A 15,017-nucleotide genomic window follows, 5' to 3' on the forward strand; every position below is an offset into this window, starting at 1 on the left:
TGATTTAAAACTGAATCTTGTGTCTGCATAGAAGAATACATCAGGCGTTGGGGGTAAATGATCGCCTTGGACATTAGCTTAAGTGATCGCTTTGAGTGACGTGGGAGAGATAATTCTCCCTTTAAAAGGTGTGTGCTGCTTTCGAATTTGAGATTTGACCATGTGCAGACGTAGGTGAGATTAAGTCGCAAATAAAATAAGTAAATTTATTAAATTAAAAACCCATCAGCTAGGTGCACAAGAAATGACCTATCATGTATATTTGCTAGCTGTCTACTTTATTTATGAAGGCAAGAGGTACCAAAGTAGAAGGCATGTCGGACAGATAGGACAGGAACTACCTAACAGAATGAAGATAACTCGATAAAGCAAAATGCATCATATCATAAATGCGTCGATGCGACGCAGACGTCATCTTTTTCCTCAGGAAAGATACATGCTACAGGAACTTACAATGATCATATTAGGGATGCTTTTGTGAACACAAAACAGCAGAGAAATTGGTCATTGCATTGCCACATGTATTGTATCATGGATCTATATAGCATCTATTACACGTGACGAGGCGTTGAAGCACTATGCAGATGGACAACCTACTGCTCCGTGGAGCCCAGAGTTAGTTTGCAGTGTTAGTTGTAAAACTGCAGTTAGTCATATATTAAGCAACTTTAATAGAGTTAGTATACTGATTAGTTGGATGCAATTTCTAGTTTAAAGGAAACGGTCTAATAGACTCACGTGGTGAGGCCTTTTTGAGATTCTGAGCTTGTGGATAAACTAGCTCTCTCTACTTTGAGGCGGGGTGCATTTCCTGTTGACGAGGATATTGGTACATGGTCAGAGATGGAACATTTGTCCTCAAAAACATAATTGACTCTCTGGGGTAGGTTGGGTGAGCAGTTAAGTTTTAGTTTATGAAAGGTGAGTCAGATGCAGTGCAATACAAATATTACTCATATACGATAAATATGAGAGTGTAGCCAGGATGATCACATTGCATGAATTAACACTATATAATAGAATTAGAGTTATGGTACAAGATATACGAAAACTAGTTGGAATATTCTCACAAACCTAATCTACAGCTTAAAAGATACTTCAAAAACAATTTTAGAGTTAGGAGGACACTGATCTGCAGTTTACAGATCATTCTAGAGTCTGCTCACAGCTCTAGACGTTGGCTCTCCCCGTTAGGTATAGGCTCCCAAGACTTTAGGGTTTAACAGCTCTGGTCCTAATACATCTATTCCAGAGACTTCCACGCACCAGGAAGATAGCAGGTTTGAAGTCCAGCAAGTTCTATCATCTTTCTAAAGTTGATCAAATTAATGTCACTGCATCAAGTAGTAACTAATACTTGTTAAAGCTGTCTAAACATTAAACAAGTCATTAAGTGCCCTGTACAGAAGTGTGCTAAGTTTTATTAGTCATAAGGATCCAACAATCCTGCATTCATGAGGGGACCTTCTTGTTTATGGTGGGATTTGGGACTGTTCCAACACCAATACAACGTGTAATCTCAGCCCAGAAGGGCCATGAAATAAGAATTTACCAACCCTGGATCTAATGGATACAGCTGAAGGTGGTTGGACCTCTGCATAGATCAGCAAGAAGAAGAAGTTACTTACCTTCGGTAACAAATGATCTATTAGAGACATTTTCTAGTTGCAAATTCTGTACCATAGAATTTCCCCAGAAGTCAGACTGCATCTGGAGATTTTTCTTTGAGCAGTATCCTTGAGGGACTTCAGTCGACTCTGCGTGTGTCATTGGCATCGTGTTCACCGTGATGACGTCGCAGTCATATATAGTGATCACCCCGGCGCGCTGACATCAGTTTCTTTTCACAACTTTCCACGCCCGGAACGCGGAGCCATAAAGAACATGAGATTGATGTGCCAGAACTTGGGCCCTGAAAAGGGAGTCACTGTCCCTAGAAATCAGTTCGCGAAGCGAGGAGGATGGGTGGTCGGTAAGGAATCTGCAACTATAATATGTCTCTACCAGATAATTAGTTACCAAAGGTAAGTAACTTGTTCATCTGATACAGACTTCTAGTTGCAGATTCCTTACCCTAGAATAGATACCCAAGCAATAGCATCCTCTGCAATGGGCTGCTAACCAAGATCAAACTAAAAAGTCCTATGGAACCGAACGGCCAAAGTAGCTATCTCTGCGGAACCGATTGTCCAGGCAGTAATGCTTTGTGAACAAGTGCAGAGACACCCACGTTGCTGCCTGGCAGATGTCCAGGACCGGAACTCCGCGTGCCTATGCTGTGGATGCAGCAGTTGCTCTGGTGGAATAAGCACGCAAACTCTCAGAAGGTTGCTTTTTTGCCAAAGCACAGCACATCTTGATGTAAAGGACAACCCAAAGAGAGATGGTCCGCTTCTGCACAGCCCGTTCTTTCTTCACCCCCTGCAAAGAGTTAATCGTCCACCTGGAAATCTTTTGTATGATTGAGGAAGAAAGCCAAGGCTCTTTTTGAATACAGACAGTGGAGTCTCTCCTCTTCCTGTGAAGGATGTGGGGGTGCGTAAAAAGTAGGCAAAGTGATGGATTGGCCTCCATGAAAGGGCGTGACCACTTTATGGAGGAAAGAGGCCCTGGTACTAAACACCACCTGGTCAGGATGGACAGATAGAAATAGTGCCTTCGAAGAAAGAGCTTGTAGCTCACTCACTCTGTGGGCAGAGGTGATGGCAATAAGGAAAGCAGTTTTAATGTGAGGAGGCACAAAGGACAATTCTGAAGTGGCTCAAGATGAGCGCACATAAGGTATGTAAGCACCAGGTTCAAATCCCACTGGGGCATTATGAACAGCTTAGGTGGATACATGTGGGTGAGTCTCTTATGAAACCTCTCCCAGTAATGGGAGATTTGAACAAAGAGGGTTGATCTGGCAGTCTAAGGAGGGCAGAGATAGCAGACAGGTAACCTTTAAAGGTGCACAAAGCAGAGCCCTGCTGGGCAAGAGAGAAGATATACAGTAGAACCTCAGACAAAGGTGCAGAAAGGGGATCAATAGACTTGTCTTTACATCATGCCACAAATTTATTCCAAAGACAGGCATATACCGTTTTTGAGGAGGGACGCCTGGCTGCCGAGATAAATTTCAGACTTCAGTTGGAAGGTCAAAAGCTGTCAACTGCTGCTGTTCAATCTCCACGCAAAGAGGTGGAGACTGGAGAGGTTTGGGTGGATAACCGTCCCCTGCTGCTGCGATAAAAGATCCTCCTGAAGGGGCAGTCTGATCAGAGGATCGAAGGCCATGCTCAGGAGCTTGGGATACCATACTTTTCATGCCCAGTCCACAGCCACAAGGATTACTTGGGCTTGGTTGTTCTTGATCTTCGTCAGTACTCTGGGCAGAAGTGGTGGTGGTGGAAAGGCGTAAAGGAGGCCCGAGTTCCTCTCAAGCCGAAAAGCGTCGCCGGGCGAGTGCCACCTTGGAAACTCCAATGTGCAAAAAAGCTGACATTGCGCGTTCTCTGTGGAGGCTAACAGATCTAACCAAGGCTCTCCCCACTGCTGAAAGAGACCTTGCATCACCTCCGGGTGGAGACGCCATTTGTGATTGACCATGCATCGATGGCTGAGCTCATCTGCTCTAGCGGTCAGAGAGCCCGCAAGATATTGAACCACCAGGGAAATACCCTGACGTTCCACCCATGTCCAGAGGCACTGAGCTTCTTGACAAAGGGTCCACAACCCCACTCTGCCCTGCTTGTTTCATTACCACATGGCAGTGGTATTGTCGGTGAACACCTGCACCATTACCCTGTTCTCCCTGAACTCCAGAAGACTGATGTGGATCCCGGACTCCACCAGAGACCAGATGCCTTTGATCTATGCCAGACCCATGTGGCCTCTTCATCCCAGGAGTGACGCATCTGTTGGGAATGGGTGAGGGATCTGCCTCTGACCCAATCACAATTGGAAAGCCACCACTGCAGATCTTGCGCTGTTCCTTCCAAGATGTGGACCATGTCAGAGAGATGCTGTGATGCTGTGCCCACTGGAACTTCAGGTCCCACTGAGGAAGCCTGCATATGCCATCTGGCATGTGTGACCAGCAGGAGGCCATGAGGCCAAACAGCCTCAGAGTCATTCTCCCTGAAACCCAGGATAGAGGCTGAAACATCGGTATCATAGCCCGAATATCCTGGACTCGCTGCTCAGGTGTCCAGAACAGCTCAGATGAAAGGAAGCGTCTGAGAGAGAGTCTGGTGTGACTCCTGCACGTTTATAGTGAACCCTAACCGTAGCCTGAAGGTGGGAGATGACCACCTAGGGTGAGCTCACCTTCAACAGCCAGTCATCGAGGTAGGGGAAGACTAAAACCCCTTGCCTGCGCAGATGAGCTGTGACCACCGCCATCACTTTGGTGAACACCCGAGGGGCGCTAGTAAGGCTAAAGGGAAGCACAGTAAACTGAAAGTGCTCGTGACCTACCACGAACCACAAGTAACATCTGTGGGCAGGCAAGACAGGAATGTGGAAGTAGGTGTCCTACAAGTCCAACACTACAATCCAGTCTCCAGGGTCCAGGGCAGATAGGACTTGAGCTAGAGTGAGCATTTTGAACTTCTCCTTCCTGTGGAAGAGATCGAGGGACTGGAGGTCTAGTATAGGTCGAAGGCCCTTGTCATTTTTGAGCACCATAAAGCAGGGGAAATAACAACCACTGCCTACTTCTGGCACATGCCCCTCTCTATGGCTCTCTTGGCAAAGAGAGCTGTAACTTCTTCGCGGAGCAGTGATCCTCCGTCAGCTGGTCATAAGATAGTGCCATGACCGGCAGGGTAGTTTTGAAGGTGAGGGGGTAACCCCTTTGGACTACTTGCAAAACCCACCTGTCCGTCACGATGGATTCCCAGTGGGGCAGTTGATGCTGAATCCTGCCTCCAACTTCTCCGGGATGGAGTAACAGACTAGGAAGGTTTGGAGGCTGCAGTGAGAGTAGTGGTAGACTAGGCAGATTCTGGCTCCCTGATCCACAAGGATGTTGGATCTCGCATCCGTGGCCATGCAGAGGCTGGGCAGCATGCGCAGCTCAGTGGCTGGTGGGGAAGGAATGTGGTTGGGTGCCCCTTCCGTAGCCACGAAAGGGACGAAAAGCGGACTGGGGGGAGAAGCAGCTGCGAGGCTAAAGGACCGAGCCATAGCCCAGGACTCCTTAAAATGCTTGAGTGTGGAGCCCGTTTTGTCTCTGAAGAGACAGGAGCCATCAAAGGACATGTCCATGAGTGATTGCTGGACATCCCCTGAAAAGCCAGATATCCTCAACCCGGTGTGGTGCCATAAGGCCACTGTCGACGCAACCGATCCACCCAGTGAGTCGGTCGTGTCCAGCCCACAATGTATTGTGAACTTGGCTGCATCTCTCCCGTCAGCAACAGCTTGGGAGAGAATGGCCTGGACCTTAGCTGCCCTTCTCACCACCATGGAATACAACACTCCCTCCTCTGTAGCCATGGTAGGGGGAGAAAGCCTGTCAGTGTCAGGAGAGGTATCCAGACCGCTAGCTTCACCCAGTTCCTGTACCCTGTCCTCTGAGTCTTCCAGCTGGAATTCTAAAGGGTCCAATGACCCTTCCACACTTTCCCCAAACCTGTACTCATAAGAATAAGGGTCAGGATCCAACCTTGGGAATGTAGGCCCCATCGAAGACGGAACCGGGCTGGCCCTGGGCTGGAGTGGGGAGTAAGTATGGAATCAACGTTGATCGTGGGCCCGACTGAAGACAGAAGCATCAACGTCTCTGCTGGCACAGGGGAAGGTCCCGTTGGCATGACCAGTGTCGGCACAGATCCGAGAAAGGATCCTTAGGGGACCTCAGAAGCCGGGGCCACCGGCACAGTACCCGAGTGGGTCCCCTCTGACTCTACTGGGCCTGAAAGCATCGCATGAGAGTCGGTCTGCCCAAAAATGAGGCACATGGCCTCATAAAGCTCCTTGAGATGGGCAGGCGTGGCTCCGGCTCCTGGAAACTCAGGGAGGTGTGGAGTCAACCCAGAAGCAGGCTCCAAAGGCAGAGGCCTAGAGCGTTGACGCTCTTCCCATGTTGCATCGCCCGAGGGACAGGGTGAAGTTGAAGAAGATTTGTTCTTCTTCGACTTCTTCTTCTTGTGACTCGAATGTCCCAAGGACTTACATGGCTCCGCGAGCAGTCTTGTGAACTTCCCCTCAAATGAGACCTAGAACGATGTGGAGCTGACTGCCAAGCCGCTATGAGCTTTAGGGACCACTCCGTCAAAGCCTTCGGGTTCATGGTCAGGCAGTCGGAGCACAACAGTGGGTCAAGGTTGCGCTCTAGACACCACAAGCACAGGTGATGCGGATCCGTCACTGACATCATGCAGAGACAGAAGTCACACAGCTTAAAACCGGTCCGACGTGATATCCTCGACGCACCAAAAAAGTGTAAAAAAAAAACTAGACAAAACAGTAAAAGTCTGTCAAAAAATGAATGGGGGTAGCTCTCTCTGGATCTGCATGTAGGTTGGCACGGAAAGAAAAGAACTGACATCAGCGTACCGGGGTGGTGCCTATGTACGACCGCAACATCATCACAGCAAACATGAGGCCAACGTTGCACACGGAGTCGACCAACGCTACCTGACTGCACACACAGATACTGCTCGCAGAAAAATCTCTGGACCCAGTCTGCTGCCTGGAGGAATTTATAAGGTAAGGAATCTGCAACTAGAAGTCTCTATCAGATCAGAAAGAACTCCCAGTGTGGCGTGGTGACACTTTTCCAGTAGCAAGGCCTAAAACTTGTGTGACCACATTCTCATGTCATTCTGGTGAAGGATTCAGGATATCAGGGGTGATGAAAAGGTGTGAGTCTTCACTTTAGCAAAAAGGTGATTCAGCCACACAGAGTCTTGACTCCTAAGGGACAGACCACAGGTAGTTATTTCTGCAGTCCACTGTCACTGATGAGAGTTTTCTGAAGGGCTTCACAGCATATTCTGTGGCTACTCATCTCTCCTTAAACTCACTAAAAGTTACCCTTTGGACAGCACTCCCATTCAGCCGGCAGCGGCAGGGTCACATTCAAAACTTCAACTTCAGAGTTGGTCCCAGCCAAAAGGACAGACAGGAAACAGCTTTGGTCCCAGGGGTGCTGGCAATTCATGCAGGCAGATTTCTTAGCACACTTTCCCCTTCTCATTAAGATGTAGGTAGGTTGGAAATTGCGACTTGCAATTTGCGAGTCTGTGCGACTCGCAAATTGCAAGTCGCAATTTGCTATGCAGAAAGGTGTCTCAGACACCTTCTGCAACTCGCAATGGGGTCGCAAAGACCCACCTCATTAATATTAATGAGGTGGGTCGCAGTTTGCGACCCCATTGCGAGTATGGGCACTCACGGGGATGGTGGCCTGCTGGAGACAGCAGACCACCATGTCCGTGACTGCTTTTTAATAAAGCAGTTTTTTTTTTCTATCTGCAGCCCGTTTTCCTTAAAGGAAAACGAGCTGCACTTAGAAAAAAAAACGAAACCTTTTGTTTCGGTATTTTTCAGAGCAGACAGTGGTCCATAGGACCACTACCTGCTCTGAAAAATTGTTTTTGTGATCATTCACAAAGGGTAAGGGGTCCCATGGGGACCCCTTCCCGTTTGCGAACTGGTTACCATCCACTTCAAGTGGATGGTAACTGCGATTTCATTTGCGACCGCGATGGCATTGCAAGTCGCAAATAGGAAGGGAACACCCCTTCCTATTTGCGAGTCGGAAATGCATTTTGCGAGTCGGATCTGACTCGCAAAATGCATTTCTGCATAGCGGAGCGGCTTTTGCGCCTCGCAAATGGCGTTTTTTGCCGTTTGCGAGTCGCAAAACCCTTCGTACATCTGGCCCTGTAGGAAAGAAGCAAATTGCGACTTGCAATTTGCGAGTCCGTGCGACTCGCAAATTGCAAGTCGAAATTTGCTTTGCAGAAAGGTGTCTCAGACACCTTCTGCAACTCGCAATGGGGTCGCAAAGACCCACCTCATTAATATTAAGGAGGTGGGTCGCAGTTTGCGACCCCACTGCGAGTATGGGCACTCACGGGGATGGTGGCCTGCTGGAGTCAGCAGACCACCATGTCCGTGACTGCTTTTTAATAAAGCAGTTTTTTTTTTTCCATCTGCAGCCCGTTTTCCTTAAAGGAAAACGAGCTGCATTTGGAAAAAAAAAACGAAACCTTTAGTTTCGTTTTTTTTCAGGGCAGGCAGTGGTCCATTGGACCACTGCCTGCTCTGAATTATTTTATTTTTTTCCAGTCACAAAGGGGAAGGGGTCCCATGGGGACCCCTTCCCGTTTGCGACTGGGTTACCATCCACTTCAAGTGGATGGTAACTGCGATTTCATTTGCGACCGCTTTTGCGGTCGCAAATGAAATTGAATAGCATTGCGAGTTGCAGATATGAAGGGAACACCCCTTCCTATTTGCGAGTCGGAAATGCATTTTGCGAGTCGGATCCGACTCGCAAAATGCATTTCTGCATAGCAGAGGGGCTTTTGCGCCTCGCAAATGGCGTTTTTCACCGTTTGCGACTCGCAAACCCTTTGCTACATCTGGCCCCAAGTGTCAGGGGCTTACACTGGTTAGACATTAGGTATATCTCAAACCAAACCCAAAATAGGACAAAAGCAATCACTGAAAGACAGTTCCCTTTCTTCGGTTTCTGGGCATGTTTTGTAGGTGCCTTTCAGCCAATCTGGAAAAAAGGGAGGAGTGGGGGATGAGCACCTGGCAAATTTACACAACGTCTCTCTCTCTACTCAGGATGACGTCTGGCAATCAGGGGCACAACACAGGCTGGTCATGGGGTAAGGTAGTTTACACAGAAGCTGTTGCCTGACTGGTTGATGGGTTTGGGCTTGACTGGAAGTCAGTAGAACGTGGCAACTGATGAGGACTTCCAGGCTACATCTGCTGTTTCTTAACCCCAAAACAGTATGTGGTCTTTTGAACATAGCTAGAGACCAATTACTATTTTTGAGTTAACAAAAAGCAAGGGTAGCATGGAAGTTGTCATATGCTGCCACGTTCTGCTTCCATCCCATCATACTGAAGTCCATCATCTAACAGTTTCTTGATTTTATTAGGGCCCTTCTTTATATCACTCACTCTGTCACTTATCGCCAATAGTTATCAAGAGCCCATGGGTTTCCTGCCAAGCATGCTTCTCTCATTAGCTCATACAAAGTGTACTGTGGAGAGTTCCCGGGGCAGTGGAGCTTCCGCGCCCCCATCCCTTCCCCTGGATGTTGAGAATGCTCTGCCTAGAGGTGAATAGCTTGACCAGCGAAGGGTGCACCCTAGTGTATGCCAAGTGCCTCAAGGAGTGGAGATTATAACTGGCAGCTAAGAATACCGAGTGGGGAAAAGTACCCCAAGACGTAGTGGGAATACTGAGCAGTTCAAAGTAACCTAAACTATGGACATTACATCAAACAGTGGTGAGTACTCTAGGCTGCGCACAGCCCCAGAGGAATAGTGATTATTTTATGTAGTGAAGAGAGCAACATGTAAAGTGAAAAATTCTCCAGATAGTCTTGAAGACCCATAACAGTGAAGAGTAGCCCAAGGAGTGGAGAGTAATTCACCCATAGAGACTAACTTGAGCAGTGACTAGCCCTAGAATTGAAGAATACCCCGAGCAGTAGAAAATACCTTCACTGGGAGAGTACCCCTGACTGTGTGGAGAGCACTGAACAAGCGACATTTTCTTTATAAGTAAAGAGTAACCCAAGCAACAGAACCCATCCTTAGCAGCGGACAGTACCCCGAGCAGGGGAGAGTAACATGGACTGAGGTGAGTATCCCAACCCATGGAGAGCATCTGAACAGTGAAGAGTATTTTTAGTAATGGAGAATATCCAAAGTAACAATACGTCCCCTCTAAACAGGTGCAGTGTCGATTACTCCATGCAATGACAAGAACACTGAGGAGTCTTGCATACCTAATTCTTGGTGTATATCCCAAGCAGTAACAAGTACTCCAATCAGTGCAGAGTAACTCATGCATACGAAATAACATGAGAAGTGGTGACTAAACTTATCATTGAAGAAAAACCCAAAGAGTAGAGAGGACTTCAAGTGGGAAAGACGTAAAGACTAACCCAGACAATAAATAATACTCTAAACAACAGGAACCATCCTAAACAGTGGAGAGTATACCAAGCAATGGAGAGTAACAGGGGTTGTGAATGATATGCTAACCAGTGGAGAGCATCTCAAAAGTGAAGGTTAATGGAGAATACCCAGAGCACCAACAAGTACCCCCACACAGCAGGAACAGTGTTGAGTACCCCAAAGAGTGACAAGACCATTGAGCAGTTTCATGTACCTCACTTAGTGGTGAGTACCTGAAGCACCAACAAGTACTCCAAGCAGTGGGTTACCTGTGAGCTGGAGCCCTTCAGTCGATGGATCTCCTCCCGACATTGCTTCAGCTCCTCCTGCAGCTTCTCTTGCTCCTCCTGGCTCAGGCGGTGCCGCAGCTGGAGCTCCTGAAACTCAGTGAGGAGCCCTTCACACTGCACAGGAAGAAGGGCAGGAGGGGAGACAGGTGGAGAGAGAGTTGAAGAAAAGAAGCAGGAAAGAAGAGACGATGAGTGTGAAGGAGGAGCAAGAAAGATGGAATGGTAGAGGATGGGGAAATGAAACAGACGGAGAGGGGAGGCAAGAGGAAGGGAGGGAGACTCCACAAAAAAGCCAGGTGGTGATGAGTGGTATACAGCCAATGGAAGACAAGCCAAAGAAAAAGTGAAAGCACAGAGTTAGGAGAGCAGTATGGATGTCCATGGGTTGTATATGGAAGAGGGAGTGGAATAAGCATGCAGTTAGAAGAGGAAGCACACATGGGTATGAGAGAAGAACAACAACAGTCAGGTGACAAGGTAACAAGTCCCACAAAGAGCCATGTTTTACTAAAACTCTAACCCAGAGCATGCCACCATCATTCAGGCACTATCTGCACATAACAATATATTGAGTATCGGGTGAGAGATGGTTAGGAAGTAAAGTCTTTAACATCAGGAGGGAGATGGGGGCTGGATCACTGCTAGGTCAAAGTTATCATATCACCATGCTGTGCACTGGATGAATATCGTCTCAGAAGACAGGGTGACTATTACCCCATGAAGTAATATGTTGGTGCTGGCACAGAGGATAGTATAACCCTATTTTTCATGGGGCTTTGTGCCGAGAACACAGACGTTTTAGTGCTCCTCTCTCCATGTGGGCATTTGGTTGATGCTGGCATGGAGGAGAGATTAGTCTCTGACACAAGAGTGGGATTCTGTGATTGCAGATCAAAAGAGGAAATCTCCCTTACCTCCATTCTGGTATCTTGGTCAGAACAAGTTCACAGATTATATAAAATACAACACTTTAACAGTGGATTGGACACTGAATTCCCTGCACTTCTTCCAGTCATGATTTTCTTTCTCCCTCCATGAGCACAAGTGCCAAGAAGTCAGCTCTAATCGCCATCTTGGTAAGAAGCATGTCATGACATACCTCGTTCTGTGCACGCTGGACCTTCTCCTCTGCACTCTGCAGCTGCTGCCTGAGGCCAAAACCTTCATCATCTCTTTGAGTCTTTGGTGTCTCTTTGTGGCACATGACCTTGGTGGAGGCCTCCAAATGGACACAGGATGCTTCCTGAACCTCCTCCTCCTCCTCTTCCTCCAAAAGAGGAGGAAGGCCCCTCTCTTCCAGGCTTGTATCGCCCTGCCTCCAGGCAGAGATGCTTTCAGTCCTGGGTTCATCCTCGTTTTGTTCGGATTCCATCTTCGGCGTCTCTCTTCCGCCCTCTTCCTGGTTGTCATTTGTGTCCCGACCTTCCTCTTCTGCTTCAGTGATACTTCCGTCCCTGAGAACACAGATACACCGTGTCAGAGTTAGCAAATCAAAAAGTGCATAGGAGTGCAGAGATTAATTAATAAAAACAGTAATTGCCAGGGCCCTTCTCAGGAGGCCACTGCAGCCAGCACTACCTATTGCCCCTGCCAGCACTGCCAATGAAAGTATCCACACCTACTAACCGTTGCACTCCTAAAAGTGTGATAATTCAGACTATGTAAAGTCACCCAAAGCTATAACAATGGAATGAGCGTCAGATAACCTTCATTTTTAATGCATATTGACTTATTAAGCACTGTTATTTCACTCATATCAAAATAGAGAGACAGCGTCAGCATGTGGACTGTCACTAGAGACAGTGCTGTCAATTAGGTGCCGGCGCCAAGCACCAGAAAGCACCAGCTCAAATTAACAACTGTAGGAGTGACAACCGAAAGCTGCGAATCAACCAGTGTTTTAATTGAAAAATACCAAATCTAAGGTCTGATAATGAAAATGTAAGTAACAGACTCCTAAACAAAGTGCCTACCCCCGCAGCAAATAGCACAAAATACATATTGGCTGCATCAGGAAGTGAAAAAGGAAATCTGTATGGACCTAGTGGCCCCTCATAGATATTGTTATACTTTGTATAAAAATAGGTATGTCAAAATCAGATGTCTCCTTCTTAACTGTAGGTTTAAAGTGAATGGGAATAGTGCTCACAATACTTGGTTGAATATGAGATCGAAGTGAAAATATAAAAAACATCTTTCACTGTCTAAAAGGGTTCACATATTTTCCTAGACATGCACAACATACACATTTATGGGTGAGAAACCTGCCTGCTCTCTACAACCCCAGAATCATTCTGCCTGGATCATCAACCATTTTTACCTCAGCTGAGAACCTGGGCTCAGTCCAAATACTCTTATCCTTAATGGCCTGTTTAGCAAGTGTCACCTTTCGGATCTACTTACTTATTCAGTGTTTTGTAGCTGTACTGTACAGAATCCCCGATGCTCTGCAGCCTGATTAAATAAGATAAAAAGAAAGCCTATGATGCAGCCGGCTGATCCGAGTTGGATCGGAAAAGAAAAAGAAAAAAATGTGCAAAAGCAAGTTTTTTGAGGTTCAGGCGGTAGGGACCAAAACACAGAGGGTGCAATAATTGGGGTGGAATAACATGGAGGCTGTGGGTAGGGAAACACACAGGGTGCAGGCGGGGGGAGTAAGACAGAGGGTGGGGGGTAGAAGCAACATGTAGGGTCGGGTTGGGAGGTGAAGCAATGGGCAACAGAGAAGGAGGGCGCAGGTGAGGGGAAACAGCACAAAGGGCGTGGGACGAAAATTAGACATAGGGTGGGAGTAGGGAAGAGAAAGGGTGACAGACAAGAAAGCAATGTGGAGCAGACACAATCTCGAGCAACATAGAAGGGGGCAGGCAGAAAGACATGGTCAACAGTGAGTAACACGAAGAGCAGTGGGAAAGAACTACATGAAGGAGACAGCTAGGAAACACAGGCACTCTTGTGGAGTGCTTAACATAAAAGAAACAAACAGTGCTTGAAAGGCAAGCAGTGGAAGCAATCAAAAGAGGCTTTGCTCCAAGGGAAGGACAAACACAAGATTGACAAGCTGGGATACAAATAAGGATCAGGCAAATGAGAGTAATAAGGGGGGGTGCTCCAATCCCCTGGACAATCTTGGTAAGCCCACAATATGTCTTTCACAACCAAACACCTATCCTAAAATGATGTAAAAGTGGAAGGCTATTGTGGCTTCTGCCCTCATAGTCCCTGGTAATTGGGCATGCAAACCAGAGCAATTTGCCACACTATAATGTAAAAGGGCACTATTAGTTGGCTCCTTATCGGATTGCAGATTGGTCACCATAGGACCAATGATAAACGTGGTGAGGTCTGTTTATTTTTTTGTAGAACCAAATATATTAGTGTAGTACATGTTCACAACAGCAACCTTCCCTCATAGAAAATTAGGGTTCTTGGCCTAAATTCTCAATCCTTTAAACAAAATATTTTACTCATGTATGGGTTAAACTGCAGTTGAAGTAAATTTCCATTGCAAGGAAACTTCACACTTTAGCTTAATCTTAAACCTGCGGCTGTTGTTAGCAACTGCAATTTACACTTCCCAATTACTCTTTTTACTAACTTTTACACAGAAATACAGGTTAAAAGCAATTGGTTTACCATGTTTTGTTTTCGAAAACAGAACACAGGATTTTAATAGATTACTTTTATTGTTACAGGTGCCTTAAGGGGCAAAACAAGAATAGGGAGGAAAACCAACAAATAAGGAGCAAGAAACTTAGGTAGGCAAAAAGCCATCCAACATGAGCAGGTGAGAACTCAGAGACCACTCTACGTATATAGGGCACAAGTGATACTTACAGAAATTAAAGTTGTACATATGCTGCTGAAGTAATTGTTAGCTATTTTAAAAGGGGGCAGAGGTATACATTTGTGCTTCTTAAAAGAAGAAGTGACTGGTCTACAAAGTTACACTTTTCCAACAACGGTAGACAGGGGTATCTTGATCATTACAATTGATGCGTAAGAAGTTTGCTAAAACAGTTATGCTTTTCTGTAGCAAATCCTTTATCAATCCCTATAGAGTATGATTCAAAGATAGATAGATAGAATAGATGAATATACCCGAGCTGCTGTCCCTCTGCCTGTTCGTGCAGCTGCCTCCTCAGCAGGTTGTTACTCTCCAGCAGGGACCTGCGCTCACCCCTGAGCTGCTGGCACTGCTCTCTCAGAGCCTGCAGCTCCCCTAGGTTGAAAAGAGAAGCATGAAACTGAATGAAAAAGGACCTGCATTCGCGACTTTTTCAACCCTGCCCTCACCCTTTCTCTCTACCCCCTCAACCAATAACCTATTCAACTCCAAGGTGAGACTTCAAGTATTCACCTGCTCCCCCGCCATGTTCTGAGCACTCAAACCCTGAAGGATTCACCTTCAACTCCCCTTCTAGTCTGCTAAGCTAAATATTAACATTTTAATAATTAGGAAAAAGAAAACTCCCCATCCCTCCCCAACAGAATCATTAACTTCATAAAAAATACTTTTCAGTTTGAACAAACGTGTTTGTTTTTATTGGCTTGAAAGGCATACATTTCAAAACTTTATTGATT

General features: G+C 46.6%; 1 protein-coding gene across 5 annotated transcripts in view; it reads right to left on the reverse strand.

Annotated features, from left to right (window-relative positions):
* The window catches only part of CCDC136 (coiled-coil domain containing 136), a 185,306-nt gene that overhangs the window by 85,602 nt on the left and 84,687 nt on the right, over nt 1-15,017 (reverse strand). For 3 of the 5 annotated variants that reach the window (XM_069229404.1, XM_069229405.1, XM_069229406.1), the window contains exons 6-8: nt 14,535-14,655; nt 11,533-11,887; nt 10,413-10,547 (exon numbers count right to left, since the gene is read on the reverse strand). In XM_069229404.1, the coding sequence (XP_069085505.1) occupies nt 10,413-10,547; nt 11,533-11,887; nt 14,535-14,655 (611 nt within the window). Of the gene's footprint in view, nt 1-10,412; nt 10,548-11,532; nt 11,888-12,836; nt 12,888-14,534; nt 14,656-15,017 lie in introns of all 5 variants that reach the window. The other 2 variants (XM_069229401.1, XM_069229403.1) reach the window with 1 other exon arrangement.

This window comes from Pleurodeles waltl, chromosome 4_1 (genome assembly GCF_031143425.1).
Source record: "Pleurodeles waltl isolate 20211129_DDA chromosome 4_1, aPleWal1.hap1.20221129, whole genome shotgun sequence".
Classification (NCBI taxonomy): domain Eukaryota; kingdom Metazoa; phylum Chordata; class Amphibia; order Caudata; family Salamandridae; genus Pleurodeles; species Pleurodeles waltl.